This window comes from Berghia stephanieae, chromosome 1, assembly GCF_034508935.2.
Source record: "Berghia stephanieae isolate SIO BIC M18660-M18661 chromosome 1, UCSD_Bste_1.3, whole genome shotgun sequence".
Classification (NCBI taxonomy): domain Eukaryota; kingdom Metazoa; phylum Mollusca; class Gastropoda; order Nudibranchia; family Aeolidiidae; genus Berghia; species Berghia stephanieae.
In genome coordinates this window covers 54,743,728-54,771,573 of record NC_088360.1, presented here as the reverse complement: position 1 = coordinate 54,771,573, position 27,846 = coordinate 54,743,728, and the positions used below count along the sequence as shown (strand labels likewise).

Genomic DNA, 27,846 nt, shown 5'->3' with positions numbered 1-27,846 from the left:
CCTAAATACTACAGAACATGGCATCACTAGCTTATAAAAAGTAACCACCATTGCTTTGAATTAAAGTTTGAATAAATCCGGTTAAAAAAAAGAAAATTCAATCTGCATATTCTGAGCAAAGATACACCAGGTTGAGAACCCATGTGAAAATCAATAATCAAAACTACAGTAATTTCGTGACAAATCAGCATTTTAAATGCCATCAACGATGGTTTTTAGTGATCAGTCAACAGACAACCCCAAAAAATAATTTTAAAAAAAAAAAAAAAAAAAGCATATTTTTTCACTCTGTACATTATATATTTTTTTAAGTTTTCAACTTAGCACAAGATATTTCAAATCAGTGAAAATCTAATTGTTAATCTGTTTTTTCCCAACATTAAAACAAATTAGAATTTGCAAACGATAACATTTGCAATGGTGGTGGAGATACAAGGGCTCTTCCATTTTGAAAGGTACACATAGCTATAATTCAAAAATGAATTTTAATTTGAACAATAAAATTTTCATTATAAAAGCGTATACATGTTTGTTTGTTTGTTGCTTTAGGTCTCTTCCAACACAATTGAGGTTATATGAGAGACCGCTGAAACAAAAAAACAAGCAATCCAACAAAAATAGTACAAATGTAAATCAAAATCATAACCTAAAGATATCATAAGCTAAATTATAAATAACCAAGAACAAACAGGCAGAAGATTTACAGAAAAAAAAAAAAAAAAAAAATATCCCCTGTCAAAAATACAATCACAAACCAAAGAAGCAGGATAGCCTAGTAAATAGAAGAAGAAACGACATCACTATCGGATCGTACACCCATGCGAACATCATAGGTATATGATTCGAGGGTGATGCTCCCATCCAACCACCCACAAAGCGTATACATGTAAACTACTGTCATTTTTTTTATAATTCATGTTAAAAATCAGTATTTGTCAAACAGTGCAGACCCTCCCACATATTCATGTTACAGGTGCGTATGGAAAAAGTGCACTTTATATCTTCTTCAAATTTTCTATGTCCGAACTGACATTTACGAACAGGTTAATTGATTGTTCTTATAAAGTCTCATGGAGATCAAAGTCTGAAGTAATCCTACACATTCTATAAATATCATCAACAATAAACGTCTCCATCAGAATCCCATTGTCATTTAATATTGAAAATCTGAGAGCAACCTGAATATGAATCTTCTTCCAGCTTTGACCAACTTTAGCCCCAATGCCATACTTGCTATCTGCTTATATGACATCCCTTCCATTTACAGAGATAGTTTCTAATTGTTTTCATTAGTCTTTTACATGATGGTCACTATCTTTGTTTCACTGCATTCACTAATACTTCTATAATCTATATATTCCTTTTGAAAGATTCTATTCACCCTTTATATTTTTTCTTTATAAAAATAATGGTAAAGCCATGTATACCCAACATTTGGGACAGCCCTCCTGGAAAGAATGATTGATGTACTGCATTGGAAAATAAAACAGGACAATGGTACAAAACAAGGGAACAAAAACAAGTTTTGGGATAGATTGGAGAAAGCAATAGAGCCAATGCTAGGTAGATACTCGAGGTCGCTTTGGTGACGGTGCTATCACATCATCTTCCTCCTCCTCTTCGGAATCTTCATCAGGGTAGTCAACCAGACCCTTGAGACCAGGCTGAAAATATATATATTTTTTTTTTTTTAAATTAAATTTCAAAAAAGTAAACAAATTCTTGGGCACAATCTTATGTAAACTGAAAAAGAATTTACAGAACACCAACCCACAATCAGTGATGATACTCACAAAAAGTCAAAAAGGAGGAAAAGTCTCGGAAAAACGGAAAACTCACCTAGAACATTCTTGCACCACAGTTTTTCCTTTGCTCCAATAGCTGATAACATCATTGCAATATGTACACAATGCTTTACCAGCAACATCAACTTTAACAATGCTGTCAATGAGTCGGATGTCCACATCCCCGGCATTTTTACAAGTCACTTTAACAACAGTTTCAAGCCACTCAAATCTAAATTTGTTCTTTACCTTACAGTCGACCTCTCTGGCACGGCTAACTTCACTTTTACCTAAAGGCTTCATTGTTTCTAAAAGTTTACTACAAAGTCACGATATCTAAAAAAAAAGAATTAGAATCCAGTCTAAGTCTAGAGCCCACGTCCTCATAGAATGAAACAAAAAAAAAAAAAGAGGACACACAACAGTCACAATATCCCAAAAGAATTAGAATCCAGGCCTAGATCTAGATTTTAGATCAGATTTATCAAGTCCATACCGTTCTGTGAAACAAGATAATGAAATGCGAGATCGTTCTGGCTGAAATGGAAAGAAATTTAATTCCTGGATGGGTATCGTAACTAGACTTCATAAGCAGAAATCGAGTTATTGACTACGCGACTACTGTAGGAAAGTTCGCATGTCCAAAAGAAGCGATATCGTGCTAGTTTTATTCTTCGATACTTAGCTTACCACATCGAACGAATAAACATGGTCGATGAACACTTCCGCAGTGGCGCAGTGGCGATGAAGCCCCGCAGCTGGATCGTTCAATTTTAAAACGCCCGGAGTCCAGTAAAAGGAGGAAATTTTATATATATATATTTTTTTTTTTTAAAAGGAGATATTTTTTTAAGGTTTATTATATTAAAAAAAAGTAAAAGGAGGAAATGAAGGAAATATCCGCGGATCGAGGATCTGAGGAGGAAAACCGAGGAAAGGAAAGAAAACCGCGGATTTCCGCGGATCCGCGGAAAAGTATCATCACTGCACAATGACAGCAAAACAGGATGAGGCTCAAAAATCAGGATTTTTCCACCAAGCGAAAAGCACCAAAAGCCTATTATCCAGTCTGGTTCATTCAAATAAGTGGACATTAAGAACTGTAATTCTTTATACTGGTCCAATTAAAATATGCCTTAAACAACACTTAAAAAGGAAGAAAGAAAAGAAAAGAAGAGAAAAGAAAAAAGTATTGAGGTGGGGATTGATGGTTAGTTGCTGATGGTAGTAGTGATAGTAATTAGGATGATGTGGTGGCGGTTGTGGTAATAGTCATGATGATGAGATTTAAAAATTATGTCATGATTACAGTAACAATTGCTAACCAGTGATGATGATGGCAAATTGTCAAAAAGGAGGAAAATGTACCAGCCCATCTGTCAAACTCAAACAAAATCATAACATAAAATATCATAGTTTCTTATATTATATAACTGCTTCTAGTGGTGTACATCGATTCTTAATAGTAGAGATATAACTTACTGTATGTAATTTTTTAATGAAATGTCCTTTACCTTCTGAAAGCATTCAGCTGAATAGGAGAATGGTTGAGAGAGATATATGGATAAGAGAAAGATAGAAAGAGAAAATCAGAGAGAGGGACAAAGGAAGGGTGAAAGAGAGGGAGAGTGAAAAAGAAAGAGATAGAGAGGGGGGGGAGAGAGAGAGAGAGAGAGAGAGAGAGAGAGAGAGAGAGAGAGAGAGAGAGAGAGAGAGAGAGAGAGAGAGAGAGAGAGAGAGAGTAGTTTAATTGATGAGGCTTTTTTTCTAATTAGGGGAAAGTTATTATTATTATCTTTTTGAAGGGACCTATAACTGTACAACCACTCATGACCTATTTACAAATAAAATCTTGACTCATTTATCCCTTCCCCCACCCCCTTCCTTCTCGACCATCAATCGCCTTGTCTCACTTTTGACATCTGGCACCAGTTTGTCTAGGCTGATGCTATAAAAATATGAATGTCACCAAAATTCATGCACATGAGCACAGGTGTCAAAATATGACACAAAACACGATGGTGATTTTTTCACGGATCCATCACTTGACCTGAGCAGAGGAAAATGTTTGACACAGCAAATCAGCGGAAAATTTCTTAGAAAATCCCGGAATTCAGGGGAAGATTATCATCACTGATATAATATAGTAATAATTTATGTTGTGCTTGGATTTCCCTGAAACATTACCATTATCAACATTGACAGAAGAATCTTAACACTTCATATTAACATGAAACCATAATAAACCAAAAATCTGCTCCCTGTCCATGATTACAAAATAACTGTGTGCCAATAAAAATTTCGGAATTTCAGGATTCAGAGAAAAATTGAGAGCCTTGGACAATGTAATATATTACATAACACACTGAAAAATATTTATCCTCACCGTTGTAGTTGTGACTGCATTGCTTTGTGATTTTGTTGAATCCGTGGCAGTGACAGCAGGGGATGTAGTTGATGATGGAACATTGATAGATGTGGCCGTTGACGTGGTGGAGGAGGCAGTAAGAGAGGAGGCATTATTGGTGGTCGTAGTGGTGGTCGCACCACTTGGTGGCGACGATGACGGTGATATTGAAGATGGTGATAAAGAAGAGTTGTTTGCAGTAGTAGCAGCAGCATTGTTACCACCACTACTGCTACTCACAGTAGTATTGATAGCCAATTTGTTGGTCGTCAATACATTAGAAGCATTATTGGGCGAGGTATGAGGAGTCAAGGGGGCAAGGCGACCTGGGGACTGAGGTGATGATGGTGGGCTGCTACTATTAGGAGAGCCTGGGGAGGCAGGGTTAGTGTTGGGGGAGCCCGGACTGCCTGGGGAGTCAGGCATGTTCAGCAGAGAGGATAAGGATGAATTGCTTCCAGTCTTGATACTGATGCTGATGGAGGATTTGCTGCCAGACAAAAGTCGTGGGGGTGAATCGCCAAACTCTGGCTGGTTCTCTTTTGCTGTGGACACAAAATAATAAGCATTTAAAAAAATGTAAAATAATCAAGTCATATTAAAATTTACATCTGCCATTGGGAACCTACAGAAATGACTGGATATGGTGCAAACAGAAAAAAGGCGTTTAAAACCCTTGAACGATGAGTATACTAATCAATTTTATATCTAAATTAAGAGGAGCATTGTCACGTCCAATTATGAGGAAGCTAATGTTGTTGTTCTTTGTCATTGCAACCAAGAAATAGCTCTCAAAAATGAAAATTGGAAGAGTAGAATAATTAAAAAGATATCAATGACAAAATGTTTCTTTACAGGAAAACAAAAAATATAAATATTATGAAAAGTTAGAAAGGGGAATTTGTTGTTCTCAAACACTTGAAGATAATTTTTACTAAAAAAAAAAATAAAGAAGAAGGAAATATTGTCAATTTGAATTTGAAAACATCCAAATCTTCCTTAACTACTTCACGACACTTTCTTAAACTGTGTTAGGAAGCCATTTACCTTTTTTATTTTCCCAAAGCTTGTGTATATGATCAAGGTCAGAGTCCAATTTTGTTTTCAATAACTCAGAATTGCTCTCATTCTCCTCGTTGTCATCTTCCTGACTAAACCACATTTCCTCTTCCTCATCGAGTGTTCTTGCATCTCGTCTGAATCGATTGTTTCTTGCAAGTGCGCTATGACTGGAAGTAGGACCAAATTTGTAAAATATTATTCCCATAAAACAATTGTGATTCTAAATGTAAATTTAAATATACCTCCCATTCAAATGATTAATAATGATATTTTGATTAATTTAGAGATGAGATAAGATGGAATGAGATGGTTTGGACATGTTAAGTGACGAGAGTACAATATCCACGTGTCCACTCGGTGCTAATTTCTAATCTAAAGTTTAACTTAAAAACATCCAAATCTGAAGCAAATTAATTGAGTTAGCCAGATATGAGCCTGAAAAAAATGCAACAGTGGCAGGTCTAAAAATGTGGTGAGATAGACAGATTAGATATAAGAGGAAAGAAGGAATATATACAATTAATATGGATGGAGAGAGAGAGAGAGAGAGAGAGAGAGAGAGAGAGAGAGAGAGAGAGAGAGAGAGAGAGAGAGAGAGAGAGAGAGAGAGAGAGAGAGAGAGAGATTAGTTTATTAAGGTATCAAGGTCTCATTGTACATGAGGTTAACATTATCATGATTAATATAAGGTGGAACAGTAAAAAATTGATGTCCTGACAACCTGGTTTGACTATTTAGTACAAGTATAGGTGTTATAATATGAATAAGTGCATTGACTGAAATGTAATCAGATGCTACAATAAGTAATGAAATTGATATCCACGATGAGAGATGAGAAAAGTTTCGACATGCCTGGAAAGTTGCTCAAATGTATTAAATAATTAGTAACATAACAATTAAAATGTTAATTATCTCAAATACAACACTTTAAACAACCAACTGCTATCTATATAAATCATATAAGAAAACGAAGTACAAAACCCTTTATATTTAAACCAATATTGAACCAAAATGTGAGAAATTTGTAAAAAAAAAAAGTACTTTTTAAAATAATCATAATTTGTGAAATACAAAGGTATATCTATTTGTAAAAAAGAATGCTTGTGGGGAAAATATTGCACAGGCCAAAATATTGTCTTAAAGATAACTGCCACAACATATTAGCTGAAAGATAAATGCCACAAACAGCAAAACAAAAAAATACCGGCCAAATGCATCTTCCAAAGGCATGAATTCTTCCGCCAATTTTCTCAACCTGGGAGGTCTTTTTAGTGAACAAGTCGAAGCTACCCTTACTAATGGGCTATTAAAACATGGAGAAAAGAAAAAGAAAAGAGGACGGGTATAATTCACAAGATAAGAAAAAAATAGCAGTTTATGACACAAAGATATTCTCCAATCCATATTTTGAAAATGAGGAGAAAATATATAAGTTTACTGAAAATAAAAAGCTCTTACCTATCAAAATCATGTTTTCTATCTCTTTGATTTCTTTCACGTTGCTGATCATACCTCAATTTTAGGGTTTCGAATGTTTTAACATATTGGATTCCCTCCAGCTGAGTTTGGAAGGTTTCTACAATGTAGGAACTTAATGACTTGATGTCCTCCTGAAATTTTAAAAAAAAAAAAAGAACTCAGTTGATATCGCAGTTTGCTAAACTATATTCAGCTAAATTGTAACAAAACAAAATTAGAAGACTCCTATGGATCAAATTAACATTGGGTACAGCAGATTATATGAAATAATGGATGTTGTCAGATAATAATGTTGTATGTCAGTTAAATTTACATTTAAAAAAATGAAAACTTGGCTATTAACAGAAATAACTTTTAATCAATGAAACTTTCCAAGTTTCATGGTCGAAGCTTTAATTCTAAAATCTATTTTACAAATAAAAATATATCTGCAGACATATTATGTACTACTTCTGTTGCTAACTTAACCATTGGTTAATTTACAAATGATCAATTATGCATTCCAACATTATGGATCAGCTGATCCAAGCTTAATCCATTCACTATTTGATTTGATTTATAAAAAGGCACAGGGAATGCTTAAGTCTACTTCATAAATGTTAATTCTATCATTCTCAAATCTCTGTATTCTTACCACTTTGATGAATTCAAATAATTCAATCATTGCAGAGTTGATGAGGTTATATCTGTCTCCATTGGCAAGGAATGCATCTACAATGGGCCTTACAAGATCCCCCTTGATGATATATTTGTTGTATAGCTCTTCTTTCAAACCAATGATTTTTCGACAAAATCTTAAGGCACCTAAAAATATCAATAAACAATCCTCACATGAAATGTAAAACCATCCTACATATAATATTTGAGATAAGAGAATGGCAAACTGACAAAGTACTACGATTTACTTGGGTTCCAACTCCAATACGGGCATATTCAGACCAACCAAAAACACCATTTGACTATTTTTATAAAACATTTTCCCAACAACAGAGCATACTTCAAATCTTATTTCAAGCAGCATAATACATTAAACTAATTTCTAAATTTAAGAGCAAATATCATGGAGGGTAGATCAAGCTAGTAGAAGGTCCTGAGTATTCTTCAAAAGCTTTAAATTGACTCAAAATGCACTATTCCTCATCCCTTGAATGAGTCCAATTACAAGATCATTTTATTTTATAAACAGTGAAATGACCCCATACAACATTTTAATCTACAGTTTAAATAAAAAGAGCAAAAGTTGCATGCTGAACGTTATAACTATCTGAACTAAACATGTAAGATTCTCAAATATTTCAATATGCTTCATCTAGAAATGAAATGCAATAAGGATAATTGATATAGAACTATATTAGAAACTCCAACTTACATAAGACAAGAAATGAATGCCTTGACTTGAGAAGTACGAGCACTCGCCGCAAGACATCTTTGCTGATTACATAGTTCCTTATGTGGTAAGTATGGTGTTCAACACAAAATGTCAACAGATCTAGAATAAGACCTAATAGTTGTGCACTCTGATAGTCATCTGGAATTAAATTAACATAGAAACTAGGACAAAGTTTTAAAATGCACCAAATAAAGCCATTACTAAAAAAAATGTTGGGGCCTGGCAATAAAACATTTAAACAAATGATTCAAGCCCATTTATTAATGGCGCCCCTTTCACTTAGTAGTGATTTAGGTAGAAGCATCACACTGAAAATACTGTGTGATATGCAAGTGTAGCAAGCAGTCACTATTACCCAATTAACAAAAAGGCCACTCAGACTTGTGAAAATTCCCCGAATTCCTATAATTTTTTATAAGAATGATGTGGACAGGCCTGTAAATGGGTGGTGAAAAAATTGTCGAAACTTTTTGAACATGCGAAAATAGACACAACAGGACAAAAATATGGACACAACACAGATATGACACGTCAATTGACTAGTCAAATCAGGTCACTTTCCCCTACTTATTTATAACGAGATCCATATTTTTTGGTACCAAAAAAAAAATCCCAACTATTTGAGGGCCCAGGACTGAGCTAGTTGTAAAATGAAAGGAAGAGAACAATTCCTACCCTTTTGAAGGATGCGTATCTCATGCCAGGAAGCTGCGTATCTTCGCTCCTGTTTTGTGTTAAATGTTTACGCTGATTCTTTCATTTATTTGGATTAATTCTTATAGAAGAAGAAGAAGACGACGACGACGAAGAAGAAGAGGAGGTGGTGCGGTGGTGTGAGAGCTTTCGAAGAAAAATAATTATTTCGCATTATTTTTTTTCCATCTCACATCTGAACGGAACCAAAGAAATATAGAGACTGAGAAATAAGAACCGGAGATATGCATGTGTGTCGGTACCAAAATAGACAGAAACCTTCCGGTACGGTTCGACACACTTCTGTGCGTGTGTCATTTACTGACTAGGTGTGTGTGTGTGTGAAGACGACTCGCGCGAACTTCGCGACCCACTCTCGCTGGCTGTGGCACAGTAGCCAGGCAGTGAATACATACACACGTCTAGCGGAGCGTGTAGGTGGCATGATAATATTATAGCTAAGTGATAAACGGCAAATGTTGTTTGGTCTTTGATGCGACAAATGAAAAGTTGTTTTTTTTTTTTGTTTTTTGTTTTAAGTCGGCATTTGAAACGGAATAAAATCTATTTATTAAAATAAAACTCTTTTATTTTCTTTTTTATTGGTTCTGTTCTTTGACGTTACAAATTTTATTTCTACAATTATTTTTTTTTAAAATATTAGCACTTAAGGGGGGGAGCGACACTAAAAGGTCATTTTTTTTATTTGATGAAAAATCCTAAACTTCTCGGCACAGTCATAATGTACCTGTTTGGGAAGTATGATTGCATATAGTATTTTTCGAAAAAAGTTGCCCGTTGCTATGGAAACGACGCCATATTGGAAAATAAACAACACATCTTAAAAAGTCAACCGATTGTCATAATAATTTGGTCACAGGTAGAAAAAAGAAAAATAAAGAGTCTCTAGAAGCCCGATTTTTAATTTTTTCATTAGAAACTTTTAAAATTAAGTTCAAAGTTATTACTCGATTATTCCCCTTGAAAAAGTTACATAATGTCAAATTACTCATAAAATTTTATTTTTTTTTCAAAAATCCGGCTCCTAGAGGACCTGCGTATTTGTATGACACTCATTTGTAGAAAGTTTGAGGGAGATTGGTTGAAAACTGAGGGAGGAGATAGGTTTTTAGTGACGAAAATTGCAGTTTTGAGAAAAACGCATTTAATAGTCAAAGTAAACGCGTTTAGGTAAAAACTCTCCTCTTTTTACTTTTCATTGATATGTTCTTGCCTTTACTTAGTTATAAAGACTATTTGATAATCTTTCATGAAATCAGTCCACTGAAACTAAAAATGGACAGGATTTAACCATGCTATGGGTCACAAAATACGTTATTTTGAGTCGAAAAAAAATGAAGATGAAGTTCTCATGCAATTTTTTATGCAGACAAATGGTCCCATGACAACATCCCACCAAAATCTAATTTTAGCAAATTGGGTCAAAATTCAATTTTAATGTCGCCCCCCCCCCCCTTAAGAGCAAAATCGTACTGTCGGAAATCCGACAATAGGCGGAAGATTTACAGGCCTGTGTGGACCAAAATTTAGTTCTACAAACTGATTACAATCTTTAAGATAATAACTGAATGCAAATATGTATCCTATGTCACCATTAAATTTACTGTTTCGGAAAGTTCAAGGGGAGTAAAAGTCTTCTGGTAAATTCAAATTTGGATGATTCCGGTAAATCTAATTAGCAAAATTTCAGGAATTCCAGAAAATTGATATCCTTGATTTGAGACACTGAGAGAGGGGCTGAAATGGCTTTGTAGCTCTTAAACTCTCCAAAGGATGTATAATCTAAAAATTCCATACCTCTGCTGGGGGCATTATCCGCTGTATTTGCAAATAATGGAGCAGTCAAAACATGCATGCTGTGCTTATAAAAGAAATTGAGGAATTCAGACTTTTCCGTTTTCTGTAGATGAAATGAAAATAAAATTGCTAAATTTTCTCTTTAAGTATGCATGGTAGAACATTTTCGTTAGCCATAAATCAAAGTTAAAATATTTATCTCCAAAAAAGGTGCTTAACATGGTATATGCATTAAAAAGAGATAATATTGTAATCTCTACAACAAATATTGAGACCATGTTCAAACTAAAGGCTTTTCAAAATTACAAAAATACAAGCTCTTAATATTCAAGCATTTAAATAACATTACTTACACTGGCATTAGCTAGCATATTTTCTGGGTCCAACAATAACCTGAGAATACCTATCAACTGCACAGCGCCACCAAGTTCTGTGTGAAAAAAAATATTAAAAAACAAAACAAGACCAAAAAAATGAACAAAAATTGTTAGAACAGGTTTCTTTTAAAGGAAGAAACAAATGACAAAGCAATGAAAAATATAAAAATTGAGGTAAAGGAATAAAAGTACAAATAATGAATATAATCATATAAATAAAAGCCAGAGCAAAACTTCATCCATTTTCGATACATGCTCAAACAATACAAAAATGCTAATATAACATGAAAATTAAGGAAAGAATTTCATTTCAGATACTCAACAGTCAAAACATTATAGATTCGGTCCATCATTAATGGTCGCATTGCTTATAAGAAAAAATAGTTGAACAAAGAGATTTCAGTGGCAATGCACCTTCAAAGTATCCCCCAGGTGCCAGCACAGATCCGAGCCTAAGCCCAATTTATTTTAATGTTCACAACATAAAAACATAATATACAAACAAGATCAATGATTTTACAAGAGCAAACCCCCCCCCCTCCTCCCACTGAGACTCAATGGCAGGGCTGCCAAGTTCAGAGAGTCAAAATGAGGGAAATTTTGGGGCAGAATGTGGGACAAATGAGGGATGGAATAAAAGGCACACACACACAAATATACACTGCCAGAATTAAACAGGGATAGTCGCCGACAGTACACAATAATATAACTAATTGGCAGATATAAGTCATATTCTCCTAATACTAATAGCTATCAACAACTGGGCTGAAATGCGGGACATGAAGCAGTGATGCGGAAGAGCGGGACTTGGCAGCCCTGCAATGGAATCATATATGATCGTATGATAATGCCAGGCCATGCCATTGACAGCTTTCAGACCATTAGTCTTAACAATGCCGCAACTACCAACCAGCTAATAAATATTTATTCAATTATCAATTATTGTGACTCTAAATTTAGATTAAAGATTCACTACTAAAGGTATTGACAAAGTGGTGATAAAGATTGCGATAGTGGTGATGATTATGTTGGCACTGGTAAAAAGGGTGCTGTGAGTTGGATGTGGTAATGATGATAATGTGGAAAAAGTAAAGGACACATTAAAATTTAATTTTTGGCATTGAAATTTTTTTTCTTTTTCTTTTTGTAAATGATAATGCAGTTGACTGTTACGATGGTGATGATTATGTTGGCACGCATAGCGGCAAACTTTTTAAAGAGCTAAAAAGGGACACCCTAAAACACAATACCGCCATGACTCAAAACAGTAGTATGTTTGGATTATTATATGATATAATCTAGATCTGGAGCCTTTCTCTCCCTTATTTTAATTTGCTAGTCAAAAAAAGCATAATCCTGGAACATCCAAGGGTCATTTTCATACATATAAACCTTCCAATTAAAAAAAAAATTTCTTCAGATTCCAAGCCAAGACAGTCGCGATTTTATCAGGACAGTTGGCTGCTATGGCACTGTTATAAAAGGTGCCGAAAAGGAAAAGGAAAGACCTGAAGTTTAAGTGAATATATTTATTTTGATTTGATGGGAGGCAGACATGTTATTAAAATAATTTTTTAACCTTGAAAAAGAATTTGTAAATAAAAATGATCCCTAATTTAACTAGCATGAACGCAGGTGTCACAAAATTTGCATACTAACCTGGATCAGAATCATTTATCATCTGTTCAATAACAAGATTGATGAGAAGTTCATCCTGCAAATAAAAAAAACCCTTTATAACAAGCATTAAAAGAAAGGTGTGCTGATCCTTTATTATGAAGAGAAATCGTGCCTTCACATAGAAAGCATTTAAATCCAGGCAACAATTGAACTGAATGGATTAATAGCCTGCATCCAAATGAAAACAAATGTGAAGAGCTTCTTTCAACAAGACAGAAGACAAATAATCCACGACCTATCGGGTTTCCCCTTTTATCAAAACAAATTAATTTAATATAAAAAAACTGAAACAAATGGATTTAGTTTCCCAAAAGAAAAAGAATGATGTAAATAAAACCATAACATATTGAAGAGAAATAATGACATTGTAGTGCATTGGTGAAGTGAAAAAAAAAACAAATGGTTGGAAAGAGTGAAAATAATAGATACAGAATGAATCTATCCTTGCACACCCATTATGTTGTGTCCTTTCCCTGCCCAAAACCTTTTGGGCTCTGTAGAAATTGACTTGATGGAAAGCGTAACAGATGTATTGGGAGAGAGAGAGAGAGAGAGAGAGAGAGAGAGAGAGAGAGAGAGAGAGAGAGAGAGAGAGAGAGAGAGAGAGAGAGAGAGAGAGAGAGACAGAGAGAGAGAGAGAGAGAGAGACTTACATCATCAACACTTATCCCCTCATTGATGATGAACTCACGGACCATGGACGGACTAAACTCAACAATATAGGAGAAGATATCTATGGCAGCAAGCTTCATTTCCTCATCATCTAAACCCTGCAAATTAAAATTGTATAAATAGAATAGAAAAAATATCAAAGTAAATATTTAGAGGCTTTTTGACAGCGTGTCTGTTTGGTAACAGATAAAGTATAGACCAAAGTACAATTAAGTTTATAATTTCAGAAGTTCTGGTAGATTGTATACAGAACACCCACAATAATAAGATTTAAAAAAAAAAAAAAAAAGGAAAAAAAGAATAAATGTCATTAAAAATTGAATATAATCCTTTATCCTTTTCTTCATATCTCTGTTTAAAAGTTGAAGACAATAATAAGCATCTTCAAAAACATTTTTTTTAAAAATAAAATTCTTTTTGAAATTAATCTTAGACTGTCTTTCGTCACTTATTAGAACGACCTTATCATTTATGACTATTATGAAAAAGTATTTTGCTTGACATTATAGAAAGAATGAATCCATAAAAATAATTGAAATAATAAATCATAAACTTATGAAAGTTAATGAATGGGTAACATACCAAGATTATCTCTATTGAAGTTAGAATCCCCAAATTTGATAGAGTCTGAAAAACAAAGCAGAAAGAAAAACATACATATGAAACTTCCACCTTCTCATACTTAGGACAACAAATCTCACACGAGGGGACGATATATCAAGCAAACACTAAATGACAATTTACAAGATAAACAACAGTTTGTGAAATGAAATTCAGTGAAAAACCCATTTGTATTCCACTTTTTCAGGATTTTCAAAAATATTCAATTTGAGTAACTTACACTGGTCAAGAATACAATTCAATGGCAAGATCATTTTTCTTTCTTTCTTTATTTGCCCGGTCTCGTGATAAGACTTAAGTACCAAATAACGACTGGGCAGAAAAGAGGTTAAAGGGAAATTTGTGCTCTTATCAATGAATCCAATAGTCCCCTTTTCAACAAAATTTCAAATGATTTGCTTTGCTAACAAGTCACACAAACGTCGAACATACTTTGTAAAATGACTCCCTGTTGGGCTGTTGCAAGGTCTGGGAGAATGTGCAAAATTCTTTTAAAAAGAACACAAGATCCTTCCGATGACTTTCGTCTGTTTCCTCACCAGTCAACTGAGCAAACAATGTTGTCAAAAATTTAACATCATCCTGATTGAAAAAAAAAACAAAGTGAAAAATGTTTTATTATGTTATGAACAGCATAACATAATGTGAAGCAATTCATCAGCGGGTTGAAGTAACAAACAATTTTAAAAAGACATGTCATAACTTCTTAAAATTCAAGATCATTCATTAGGTAAACAAACAAATTTATGTGGACAAAATTATGGCCAGATTCACCACACTGCCAATTTTAACTCTTTTAACAAAAGTAGTAAGTAAACCTTCAGACCCTTGGTGCAGGAGATTATCCCAGATTATGAGGCATTACACAGTAACAAAAGCCTGCTACCCCATAGATCGTTCTGTCTGCAAAATCTATCAGACCCAGTGATCAAATCTAAGCGTGGTGAAAGGGCTTACACAGCTAAGGTGTCTGATCACTTGCTGAAAATATCATTTCAATAATAAGGCTACATTTTCTTGTTGCTGATTTATCTTAAAGAAAACTCACCTGAATCATGCTCACTATTTCAACTTTGTTAAAGAAAATGAAAGAGGAGAGGGAGGACAACATGTTCTCTTCAAACACTGAAGGTGTCGGAAGTATCACATCCTGGATATACTGAACTCGGTAGGTCTGGTGGATTTTGGTTTGAAGCTCTGAATTTGTCATTGGCACAACCTTTGAGAAAAATGTTCAATTTTTATCATTTTCAGAATTTTGAGCATGCAAAAATATATCAATTCAATCATTCCTTTTCTAAAAAATTACAATTGAATAAGCGATCTCTACCTTTGAAATCTGAGATGTCACAGAAAGGGATCTAATATCCATTAATGGACATGTTTACGACACCTTTGATAAACTTCAGTCGGTAAAAGAAAGCTGATATATTAGGATTATAGTTTGTCAATACTAGATCCAAAGAAAAAGAGATTAGTTCATGCTTCATTTAGAGAACAGAAGTAGCTTCCTAGAGCAATCTACCTATCAAAACACCCCTAAGTAGAGATGTCAATAATAAACGATATGGGGATATTTGTGAAAAAAAATGTATGTGACTTAATACAATATTTTTAAAATGTTTAACCATTAAAGCAATCTTTCAAACCTCTTTGAATTTCGCAGTGTTCCTCAAATATTCTCTGTGCTTTGTTGGAGTCTGTGCTGAGGGATCATATTCCAGAATACCAATTATGTCAAAAATCACATCATCGGCAAACATGATCTCAAACAGGGCATTCTTGTTCAAAAGAAATATACTCTTAAAAATTTCAAATAGATGATGCAAACCATCAAGATTGTCAAAATCTTCACATGTATGAAAAATGTCTACCAATTTACGAATATAGCCTTCTGATTCAATAGCAACAGCAAGTTTTTCTCTTCTTATAGGAGAAGGCAGAACAGATGAAAAAAGTTCAGCAATTTCTTCCAATTTGCTGAGTTCACATGGTGGTAGTTCAATAGGAGGTGCTGCATCTGGCATTTCATCAAAGCGTTCATCTTCTGATTCTTCAACAACTTCCTGAGTAATATCAACACTTGGATCCTTTCCTTGGACCTATAAAAGAACAAATGTATAAGACTTCTCAATATAAGAAAGATTCATACCAATAAATAAATGGTTGCCAAAATAATAATAAGCTGCTTCGCAAATGTCAGCTTAAGCCTTTGTCAAATAAATTAGCAGAGTAAAAAAGTTATAATATATATATATATATATATATATATATATATATATATATATATATATATATATATATATATATATATATATATATATATATATATATATATATATATATAAATAAACAGATAGATAAATAGATAGATAGATAGAGAGAGAGAGAGAGAGAGAGAGAGAGAGAGAGAGAGAGAGAGAGAGAGAGAGAGAGAGAGAGAGAGAGAGAGAGAGAGAGAGAGAGAGAGAGAGAGAGAGAATTTGAGAGGTATGAGAGATTTGTTTAGTTTTGTTAAGCTTTGTGTTGGTTTACTTCTATGTCTTTGTATTTCCTTTATTTACTTGCTGAATTATTTTTTAAAATGCATTAGTCTATGAATATAATGGCGATACCCAATGTAAATTTCCAGAAGTGAATAAATAAAGTTCATCTTACTTTATCTTATAAAACCCTCATATAATTTACAATCTTTGGGGAATGGGTCTTAAGAAGTTGCTACACCTATTTTGTGGGCATATACTGTACCATCTCGACTTTTCTGCTGTAATTAGGGAATCTATAAAAATCAGAACTTGTGGGTTAATTGTTGTCCTACCTGACATATTTTTTCCCAAATCTCATCACAACCAGCTTTTTCTTGAAAACTCAGGGCCAAATCATAATTATCAGCTTCAGACCAAACAATCAGAGTTTCCTAAAAAATCAGAAATGACATCAATATGAAATCAAATGGTATTAAATGAAAATTAAATGTGAATACTAGAAACTGTGTATCAGTATCAGACTTTCTCTGTTGGTAAACAGCAGTTTTAAGATAATACCCTGAAGAAAAAATAAAGCCCAAAGAAAAGAAAATACACATTTGTGACTTTTATGCAAACCGACATAGATTAGACCAATCAAAGGCTTTAAGCCTTAGCTGCAGTGTACTTGAGGATGCATAAAATTATATCACATCAAATACACAATGTTCACAAAATGAAAATAAAAACTTGTTTTGTAGGTTAATTCACAGCTCGCTTGAAAATTGGGTAACAGAACTGACCTGGTGTAAACAAGTGGAAAAGACTCTAATTATGCACCAATTAAAAAAGTTAAAATAATTGACAATATTGTGAATGAATGTATTATCCTTAGTAAAAAGTGTGTGCTTATTTCAGAGATGCCACATCAGCTATGTGAAATATCCTGAACGTTTTCACAACCACTAAATAGGGAGAAAAAAGTAAACATGTGTTGTTACCAAGTGAAAATAAATGTTTTAATTCACATCAACAGACGAGCATAATAGTGTATTGGAGCTGGTTAGGAAATTGTTGAATATTTACTACTTTTAGGGGCAGGGAAAACTTCAAGGCCTATCAGATTTGGAATAAAAACAGATTTTTCTTCAAAGTGGCATCCATCGTGTGTTATATGTTATTGAATCATTGAAGTTGAAGACAACATAAAATATAAATTGGAACTAGCCTATCGGAAAAGGAGAGTGATCACACTTATTAAGGTCAATTCGCTTAACAGGGATAATTTGGCAAGTCTCCTGTTGGTTAAAAAAATAAAGGTATAAAAATTGGATCACTACTCTTGATTATTTAAAAACCAAGCATACTAACTTGTTGCTTCTGATAAGCTGTGTCTTGCTGAATCTTTGACTCCAATAAAATTGAACCTGAAAAAAATATTTAAAAACTTGTATCGACGTTTTCAAAATATCAATGCAGACAAAGGATAGAGTACAGAGATTCTACCGTCTCATTTAATTGTACACATTTCCATAATCCTAATAATAATAGGTGACACTTGTATAGTGCATTGTCAAAGTTATATAATGCTCAACGAACTTTACATTGGTTTTTAAAAAATGGATTTCTCATGCCATAACCCCTACACACACACACACACACACACAAGCAGACACACAATTGAACATTTACACACAGGGTTATAACATGTATAGGCCTACATTTAAAATAGGCAGACGTGAAAAGGAAATGTTTTTGTTTCGATTTAAAAGAATTAATCATTGGTTGTTCCCCTGTGGTTCAGGAAATAGAATTCCATACCCGAGGTCTCATGACAGAAAAGAATTGGCCACCAAAACAATTGCATTTAAAAAGAGGAACTAGAAGTTAAGTTTTATCAGATGATGATCTTAGTGATCTGGAAGGAGTTAAGGATGTAATATATTTTTTAAGTAGATAGCAGCTTCATCATTTAAAACATATGGCGATTGGTAACCAGCGCAGATCATAGAGAATGGGCCATACAAACTCCATCCACTTTATCAAATTGATTCGTTCATTTAAGGAGTTATAGCTTATTAATATTTTTTTTTTTTTTTGGTCATTTCAGGGTCAGTAGATGAAAAGAAAGTCACACAATTGTAGATAAAGTTAATAACACCAGTTTCCACTTATTTATCATATAAAAATCCTAATATTTTTCCATGAGTTTTTTTATAAGGAGATAAGATTTTCCAAAAGAAACATAACAAAATGAAGAATTGGACGTATGTCTTTTACTTTTAAGTAGGTAGTCATTTCTAAATAGTAATTGCACAATTAAACAATGATTTAAAAAAAAAAGAATAACACAGAAATAAATAAATTCATAATAACAACAATAACAAAACATCTAATGCCACTGAAGAGAGTACTATTTATTACCATAACTTTTTTTCTCTCTCATAATTTGAGGGTTTTTTTTGTTTTGATTTTTTATTTCAAATTCTATATGAGTCCACTGATGTCCCAGCCAGACAAATGAAACATACTCCTATCATAAGGGATAAACTCAAATTGTTAACAAATAAATTATCTCAATTACTTATAATCATCAGTGCACAAACCAAAATATGTCTTTCATGATTTTCAGACATGACACCACCTCCATAAATTTCCAAGCCTAAAACAAAAACAGTCCTATAGATGCCATTGTCTTCAAGCCTGTGTCCTTTAAAGTGATATCAGAATTAGCCACAAAGGTTCACAAATAATGCCACAGTAACCAAACAGTAAAGGGCCAAAAATAACTGTTTCAAAAAAACAAGTTTCATCTTACAGCGGGCATATCAAAGATGACCAGACTGGAGATTTTGAAGTGCCTTGTAAAAGGAAGCTTTTTGATCATCACGAAAGAAACGATAGCAAGACGACCTAAAATGTATTACCAGTGAGCAATCAATGAGGACTCTGAACTTTGTCTAGTGAGTTTTTCAAAAATAATTAATAATGATAAGATTATAGCTGACTTTCTCGACAAGTCAAATTGAGTAGAGTGATTAAATACAGGAAAATATAAAACTTAGGTAAACTGTTCATGGTAACTGACGAAACATGAATAGGATAATTGACATCAAAATAATAAGGGTAACATATGATACATTGCATTGTTATCGATTCAAAAATACTTCTCATGTTGAGGGGCTATTATTATGCAGCTAAGAATATGTAACATATAAAACTTGGTTGAATTGCACCAATCTCTGGCTAAACCCCACAAAAAAAGCACAAAACAGCTGTTATTTATCTGAGTGTAGGTAATCAGTTTCTATGCATTGTTGGCTGCTAAAAATTATGAAAAAATGCGTTATCAGGGGACTGGTAACCACTGTATGATCTTTTAATGGTCATATTTGTATAGCAGGATAATAATACTACACTTACACTACAACATTTTCAGGAAACTTTGTGATTTTGTAAAACACTGTGATTATTGCCAGACATGTCTGTCAATAATGATGAAAGATTATTTCCAGACAGTGTCTGTCAATAATGATGGATGATTATTACGATTATTGCCAGTCAGTGTCTGCTAATAACGATGGACGATTATACACAGACGCTTTTTTTAAAACTCCGGTCTTTAAAACATTTATCCACATTCCAGAATATATGTAAACTTTCGTAATGCACATAGAAATAAGTAAAGTTAATAAAATATCAATAAAATTATAAATTACCCAACAACAAACCAGTTGATGGACAGTAGGTTACTATAAATACACAATATGCGTCGACATTCATGTGGATGACGTGGCCAAAAGTAAGACTCACTCCTTGGCAATTGACACTTCCTAATAAAAAGCCTGGCCTTTTCTTCTTGACAGTCTACGGATAATCATCCATGTCTATTGATAGACATGCCTGTCAATAATGACAGCCTTTGTAAAAGGCATGTTGTGCAGCAGCAATAATAATAATAATAATATAATAATAATAATAGTGTAGTAACTAAAGAATACCCATCATCAGTAAGTTGAGTCTACATTTTTTAATTTTTTTTTTTTTTGTGAGTGGAAGAGGATGCACACCCACTCTTTTCGGAAATAAAAAGGAAACTTAACCATCAAGACCAAGATACAAATCCAGTCAAAATTATAGCGACGACGAAAAAGTCTTGTACTTGTGATTGTAATTTCTCGATACTGACTCACTACTACTACTACTATTACTACTACTACTACTACTACTAGAGAGGTGGGCCTTTGGCCTACCAACCTCCGCTGCACGTCCAACTCGCCTTGAGCATGCATTCACGTAAAATATAAAGATTTTTTTTAAAAACCTACCTCTGTTTCAAAAACTAGCATCTTTCAACTTTCTAAGAAACATTTTGATTTTTCAGAACTTTAGTTCGTTAAAAAAATACCGGCCAATCTGACCCGTTGAGTCGAATGAAAACGAAATTTTGTTGTTTACACGGTTCAAAGGAAATGCCGTAAATAAGCTTTCATGGACTTCCTGTGTTGTTTTTACAGTGTCACAAGACCGTTTTGAGAAATTTGACGTCTGCTACAAATAATTAGACCGGTGGGGGTAGATATTTTCGTTGGAGCAGAAAAAAAGTGAGTATTATTTCTTGTACTTGTAGAGAGGCCTAGGGTCCACCAGCAGACCAGTTGATTGAATGAAAGAGAAAAAGGCCTTTTTATCCGCTGCCACCACCACCTTGAAAGAGTGGAGGGGGGGGGGGGGGGGGGGGGGGGGGGGGGGGGGGTGCATGCCGACGAAAGTGTCGCTTGGTGACCTTGGTGACGTAGAGCATCTCAAGGATACTGGCAGTTGCAGGTGTTCTTAACCCCTTAACAGCGAAGCTAATTTTTTGCTTTTAGATAATAGTTTGCTTTTATCTTTATTATCGTTTCCACCAAGAGAGCAGTCAGACTATCGCAACTCGGACTTCAATGGTCTATAATCGTTTTGCCGTTACTTGTCTTTTGATGATAGAAGATTTGGTGTTGGGTCAAAGATCGAATTTCGCCGCTAAAGGGTTGCATTGCTACTGGGTTTGCTCTTCCCCCCCCCCCCCCCCCCCACCTTTTTTTTCTTTTTTTTTTTCACCTTAGTATTGTTGGTTGCTGCTATTTCCCTTTTTATGATTAGCAAGTGCCGTAGGAGTCTCACAGGATGCAGGAGTACTGCAATTAACCCTTTGCCAGTGACACTGATTTTTTGTTTTCAAATAATAGTCTTCATTTATATTATTTTTTAACGCAGAAAAACAAAACGTTTCCACCATAAGAGCAGTAAGAATATTGATTAAAAGCGCTTTGAGCACGTTGGGTGGATATTGCCCTATTATAAAAGCTCATGTTTTTAAATTGTATTTTGTTTTTTGTCTTTTGATGAAAACGGTAAGATTTTATTTTGGTCCAAGTAAGATTGATATTCGCCTTTAAAAGGTTAAGTTGTTTTGTTTTTTTTTCAGTTTTTGTTTTTTTTTCAAATGCCTCATCATCATCATCATCATTGCCTTTTTCACCCTGGGTCAGGGTATAGGCCACAGACAAACAGTTTCCATCCTTCTCTATCCTGAGCCAACTTTTTTATCTCATTCCAGGTCTTACCACTTCTCTGTATATCAGCTTCTTTAATTCTTCTCCATGTTCCTCGTGGCCTTCCCCTTGATCTTCTGCCCTGAGGTTCCAGTCCAATACTTTCTTTGTTATAGTTGAGTCATTCTTTCTAAGCGTGTGTCCAATCCACCTCCATCGTCTTCTTCCTATATCCTCTCCTACTGGTTTCTGCTGTGTTCTTTTCCATACTTCTTCATTTTTTATTCTATCCATCCATTTTATTCTGAGTAGCTTACGCATGCACCTGTTTACAAAAATCTGTACCCTCCTTATACATGCCTGTGATGCGTTCCAAGTTTCACATCCATACAGTAGGACAGACTTCACGTTTGAGTTGAAAAGTCTTAGCTTTAGTTGAAGGGAGATATCTTTAGTTCTCCAAACTCTGTTCAAAGATGTGAATGCAGCCTGTGCCTTTCCTATTCGTGCTTTCACCTCTGCTTCCGTGCCTCCATCCTTGTCAATTATACTTCCGAGATAGCAGAAAGTGTCTATATCTTCGAGTTCCTGATCTTTTACTTTGATCTGCTCCCTTTGACGCGTACCTATCCTCAAGACCTTTGACTTTGCAGGTGTATTCTTAGACCAATTGATTCCGAGAGGCTGTTTATAATTGTGGTTTTTGCTTGCATCTGGTCCTGGGTGTGGACAAAAGAGCCAGATCATCTGCAAAATCCAGATCATCCAACTGTGTCCAGGGGTCCACTGTATCCCATTTCTTCTCCCTTTGGAGGTTTCCTTCATTAGCCAATCAATGGCAAGGATGAACAGGAATGGAGAGAGCAAGCATCCCTGCTTGACACCAGTCTTAATTTCAAAGCTGTCAGTCAGCTGATCTTCATGTACAACCCTGCAACTTGATCCTTCATACATTTCCTTAATGAGGTTTACTATCTTTTCAGGGAGTCCATAATGTGCCAGAATTTTCCACAATGTTGCTCTGTCAATACTGTCGAAAGCCTTCTCGTAATCCAGAAAGTTGACAATAAGAGGAGAGTTCCATTCTATAGACTGTTCCACTATGACTCGCAGAGAGGCAATCTGGTCGTGGTTGAACGGTTTTTCCGAAAACCTGCCTGTTCGTCCCGCAGTTTAGCATTGTTGCATTCTTAATTCTCTCTAAAATAATACGGTTGAAAACCTTTCCTGGATAGAAAAGAAGAGTGATGCCTCGATAATTTATACAATTACTGAGGTCCCCTTTCTTTGGAAGCTTGATAAGATGTCCTTCCTTCCAATCCTTTGGGAATATCCCGTCATTCCAGATTCTCTCAAATAGTGGGTGCAGGGCCTCAGCATTTCTTTCCGCATCAACTTTTAGAGCCTCCGTGGAATCTGGTCTGGTCCAGCAGCTTTCCCCCTTTTCATCTTGTTAATGGCACCCACAATCTCTGCTATCGAGGGTGGATCACAGCTAATTGGTAGCTCATTCCTTGCAGGCAAAATTCTGGCTGGTTGTCTGGTGGTGGTCTGTTCAGAAGGCAGTTGAAATGTTCCCTCCATCGTTCAGATTGAGCCTCTTTTCCAAAAATAGTTTTCCCATCTTTGTCTTTGACTGGTACCTCTGGTTTCCCATATTTTCCAGCAAGTGTCTTGGTAGTTTGATAAAGGATCCTCATGTGTCCTCCAGTCGCTGCTGCTTCTGCTTTCTCTGCAAGTCTGTTCATGAATGCTTCCTTGTCTTTCTTCACAGATCTTTTGACTTCCTTAGCTATGGCTCGATACTGCCTTGTGCATCCAGTCTTGAAGCCCTTGTTCGGCTTGCATTCACTTGTTCCTTCCTTGTTCTCCTCTTTTCAATAAGGTCCAAGGTGGTTGGACTTATCCATTCTTTATGTTCCGATTTCTTTACCCCCAATACCTCGTGGCAAGTTGTTATGTAAACTTCCTTGATCTTTGCCCAATGTGACTCTACATCTATGTCCTCCTCGAGCTCAGTAAGAGGTTGGAATCTATTACTCAATTGTAGTTTGAATTCCTCATTCTTTTCCCCATCAAGTGCATTCACCTCGAATTTTCTTCTTGTATGTGATCTGGCCCCGTGTTTTCTGAGTCGGAGCTTAAGCTTTGCCAATAGCAGGTGGTGGTCTGATCCAACATCTGCCCCTCTCCGTACTGTCACATCTTCCAATGAACGTCTGAATCTACGAGAGATACAAAAATGATCAATCTGATTCTCTGTCACACCATCTGGTGAGACCCAAGTTGCTTTGTGGATCCTCTTATGGGGAACACTGATCCTCCAATCACCAAACTGTTGAATGCACAGAAATTTGCAAATCTCTCACCATTATCATTCATTTCTCCCATGCCATGACGTCCCATGATACCTTCATAGCCTACGTTATCCTGTCCCACTTTTGCATTAGCATCTCCCATCAATATGTTGATGTCTTTCCTTGGCAACTTGTCAATGACTTGTTGTAGCAGACCATAAAATGTATCTTTGTCCTCATCTGTTGCATCATTTGTTGGGGCATAGATCTGTACAATGTTCATGCTGATCTTCTTACTCCGTGTTGTAAAGGACGCCATGGTGATCCTTTCTCCGCATTGTTCCCATCCTCTCAGTGACTTCTGGGCAAACTTGCTTAGAATTATTCCTACTCCCTGTGTATGAATCCCGTCCCCTCTCCCTGAATATAAAATCTTCTCCCCAGACTTGAGGTGTTTCTGTCCGATTGTATCCAGTGGGTTTCGCTTACTCCAAGTATATGCAGCCTGTATCTTCTCATCTCAGTCACAACTTGAGAGCTTTTTCCTGCTTCATACATGGTGCTAACGTTCCACGACGCAATTCGAAGCTGCTTGTTTGGCGAAGACGTCATCGGGTCAGCAGAGTCCTTTCGGCTTTGTCTGTTGTCCTTCATAAATTCTGTAATTCCAGAAACTCTTCGGTCGCCCAAGCTAAAAAAAGGATTTGGTTTGTCTGTCTGTGTTTCTGTAACGGTTTGAGTTTAACGGAAAGGGGTGTTAACCCTTTGCCAACCCCCAACCTGGAGGACCAGGTGACTCAAAGATGGGGGAATCACACACCATTAGTCGCCTTTTACGACACGCTGGCTTGGCGTTGGGCTATTCTTGACCCTCTCAGTTGAGGGACCCCCGGACACCACACGGGGATTCAAATGCCTAGTGAGAGAGAAAAAACAAAACAATCATACATGTATCTGCAAACAGCAGAACGTTTTCATTTTACAATGAGATGGGAAGGGGAAGGGATAACACTATGACAAAGAGAGAGAGAGAGAGAGAGAGAGAGAGAGAGAGAGAGAGAGAGGAGGGGTGGGCGGGGGATGGGGGATAGTAAGGGGGAATGGGAAAAGATGAAAGAAACAATGGTTGCCTGATGACGTAGATCAAAGGATTGTTACAGCGGTGTTCACGGTGCGTACTTCGTGAAATTTTAACCTTTTACAGTGACACTGATTTTTTTCTCCAGATTGCTTATGCAGAATAAATCGTTTCCACCAAGAGAGCAGTAGTAAGAGTATATTTCGACTCGGGCTTCAATTAAACTATAAATCGCAAAGCTTGTCTTTTAATGATAACATTAAGACTAAGATCTGGGGTTTGGGCTTGGGGGGTGTAAAATGGAATCTCGCCATTAATGGTTAAAATTGTTTTGATTTTTTAAAAATAACACACACACACACACACACACGATCGCGCGCGGTCACGACAGCGAGGACCATCTATTGCTTGTGTTGCAACGGTAAACCAGTTTACGTGTACGTAGATCCTGAGGCTAGATGCCCCGTTACCGTGTACGTAGGCACTCCCCCCCCAAAAAAGAAAGAGACACACACACACTCACACATACACACGCACACACTGACACACACACACACACACACACACAGTCTCGCTTCCGCTACGAACTAATTTTGCGCACCAATTTTTACTGCACTAATGCACCAAATTGCATACCCATCTAGGGACACTTTTTCCGCATCTTTTTCTCAATAAACTTTTTTAAAAACCTTTGTTTTGCTTGCACTGCACCGGCACCAGACGTAGTAACAGACGGAAACCCACACGATATCGTGAGGAATGAACCATGAAAATATTTAGGATATAATTTCAAACACAACTTTTGAAATTCATCAAGGATTGTCTAGTACCGACTGTTTTTTGATAGAAAACAAATGCATCTTCAAATCTAAACTGCTTTTGACGGTTAGCGGTAAGTTTTTTATTTATTTTTCTGTCCAAACGAATGATTTGTCGTGGTATAGAAGCTAAGTATTGGTAACACCGGCGCAGCTCTCTACTACTGATATTTTTGTGTATGCCAACTGGACCAGGGGTGTGAGTGTGAGTGTGGGAGAATCCAGTGAATAGGTCAATAGGTATAGAAAACCCTCTCTAAAGACAAAGCTTTTAGTTCCAGAACGGACAGGCTGAATGAGAATGCGACTTACATGCACAACAACTAGAGAACAGAATAGAGAATCACTTGTTCTTATTATTATCAGTATCAAAATCAAAATCGATTTGTTCATGATTCACAAGTCACAAGTTCATGATTTATGATCCGTTCGCCAAAAAAAAATAATAAAATAAGGTCGTTACACTTGTTCACATAATGAATAGGCTAGTGTCTTCTTCAATACTAATGTAAACCTTAATAATACAATTTCTAACTCACCGTCTGTCTCCGAGCGAACAAGAAGAGATGGCCCTCTCAGCCTTTCCACGTTCATGGAAGAGACATGTCCAGTTCCCCTATCATCCCATTGTCTATCCTCATTCAACATGTAAAGTTTTACTCTTCTCCTTGTGTCTCCCATTTTGACTTAGATAATGAATATCAAAACACAACGCAACAAAGAATACGAGAATAATTAAGACCAAATACGAATTTTACAACTCCTTTGGTCTTCGGCTTAGGGCAGTCCGTTAGGTCAGGTTGACGACTGGTGGGCAAAACCAAAACAAATTCTTTTCCTATGCGGCAACCGAAGAGTCTCCATTTTCCTTCTAAATTTCACATATATATATTTCAACAAATAACCACTGTGTATAAAAAAGGAGATTTGGGCATCAAATTGTATAGGTAAGTGACCACCGCTATCTAAGTTTATTTAGATTTGTTAAATTTTGTTGTTGAACGTCTCAGTGTTATTCGGCTTCGCCGCCATATTGAATGATTGAAATTTTGATTAACGGGGTTCACATATCGCCGTTTCAGGAGAACCCATTTTTTCCTAAAAAATTGGGATCATACTTTCAAAAGCAACGAATAAATTTCTCCGCTGTGAAGTGGGAAGCTTCGTAGGTGAATTAGGTAACAGGAACATGAATCAGGGATTCCACAAATAATATTATTGGCTCCTTGTAGTAATGGACATACTCTCAAACGAACGCAAATTATTACAACAATGTTGAAACAGGCCCATGGATCGAAAAGGTCCTGTGGATTCGGCGCATAGTTGAGTCCTTGGTAAATGCTCTCATTCTCTCACCGTCTACTCAGGTGTAAAACGAACACTGCCATTAACAACGTTTTCTCTGTCGGAAAAAATATATAATATCGCCTTACAGGCATCATGTCTCGTTCTGCATGCTACAAGTTGCTGTTGGTCAGGGACCCTTTGCAAATCGCTTTGAGCACGCTTAATGGATATTGCGCTATATAAAAGCTCAAGTTAAGTTAGTTACATGGGTTCACATTGAGAGGCTCTTATTTGAAAGTCTGATATCCAAACGCAAATCTAAATGGGCACGTTGTTGTGATGGAAACATTCAAATAAACGCAAAATGTCCATTATAGCGATGTT

General features: G+C 35.7%; 1 protein-coding gene across 2 annotated transcripts; it reads right to left on the bottom strand.

The window, feature by feature from the left end:
- Positions 1 to 528: 528 nt before the first annotated feature.
- On the bottom strand, positions 529 to 27,233 carry LOC144977819 (serine/threonine-protein phosphatase 4 regulatory subunit 3A-like). 2 transcript variants are annotated; one of them, XM_078923217.1, is made up of 18 exons: positions 26,715 to 27,233; positions 17,820 to 17,875; positions 16,802 to 16,900; positions 15,633 to 16,085; positions 15,032 to 15,202; positions 14,416 to 14,565; positions 13,945 to 13,989; positions 13,344 to 13,460; positions 12,670 to 12,724; positions 10,987 to 11,063; positions 10,634 to 10,736; positions 8,102 to 8,260; positions 7,367 to 7,536; positions 6,712 to 6,863; positions 6,458 to 6,556; positions 5,239 to 5,420; positions 4,171 to 4,736; positions 1,420 to 1,664 (listed from the first exon to the last, which is right to left on the bottom strand). In XM_078923217.1, exons 1-18 carry the CDS (start codon positions 26,854 to 26,856, stop codon positions 1,560 to 1,562), a joined length of 2,901 nt encoding a protein of 966 aa, XP_078779343.1. In that variant the 5' UTR covers positions 26,857 to 27,233; the 3' UTR covers positions 1,420 to 1,559. The 2 variants fall into 2 exon arrangements, with proteins under 2 accessions (XP_078779352.1, XP_078779343.1); XM_078923226.1 differs by lacking the exon at positions 6,458 to 6,556 and having other exon boundaries at positions 529 to 1,664.
- Between the last annotated feature and the right edge of the window lie 613 nt (positions 27,234 to 27,846).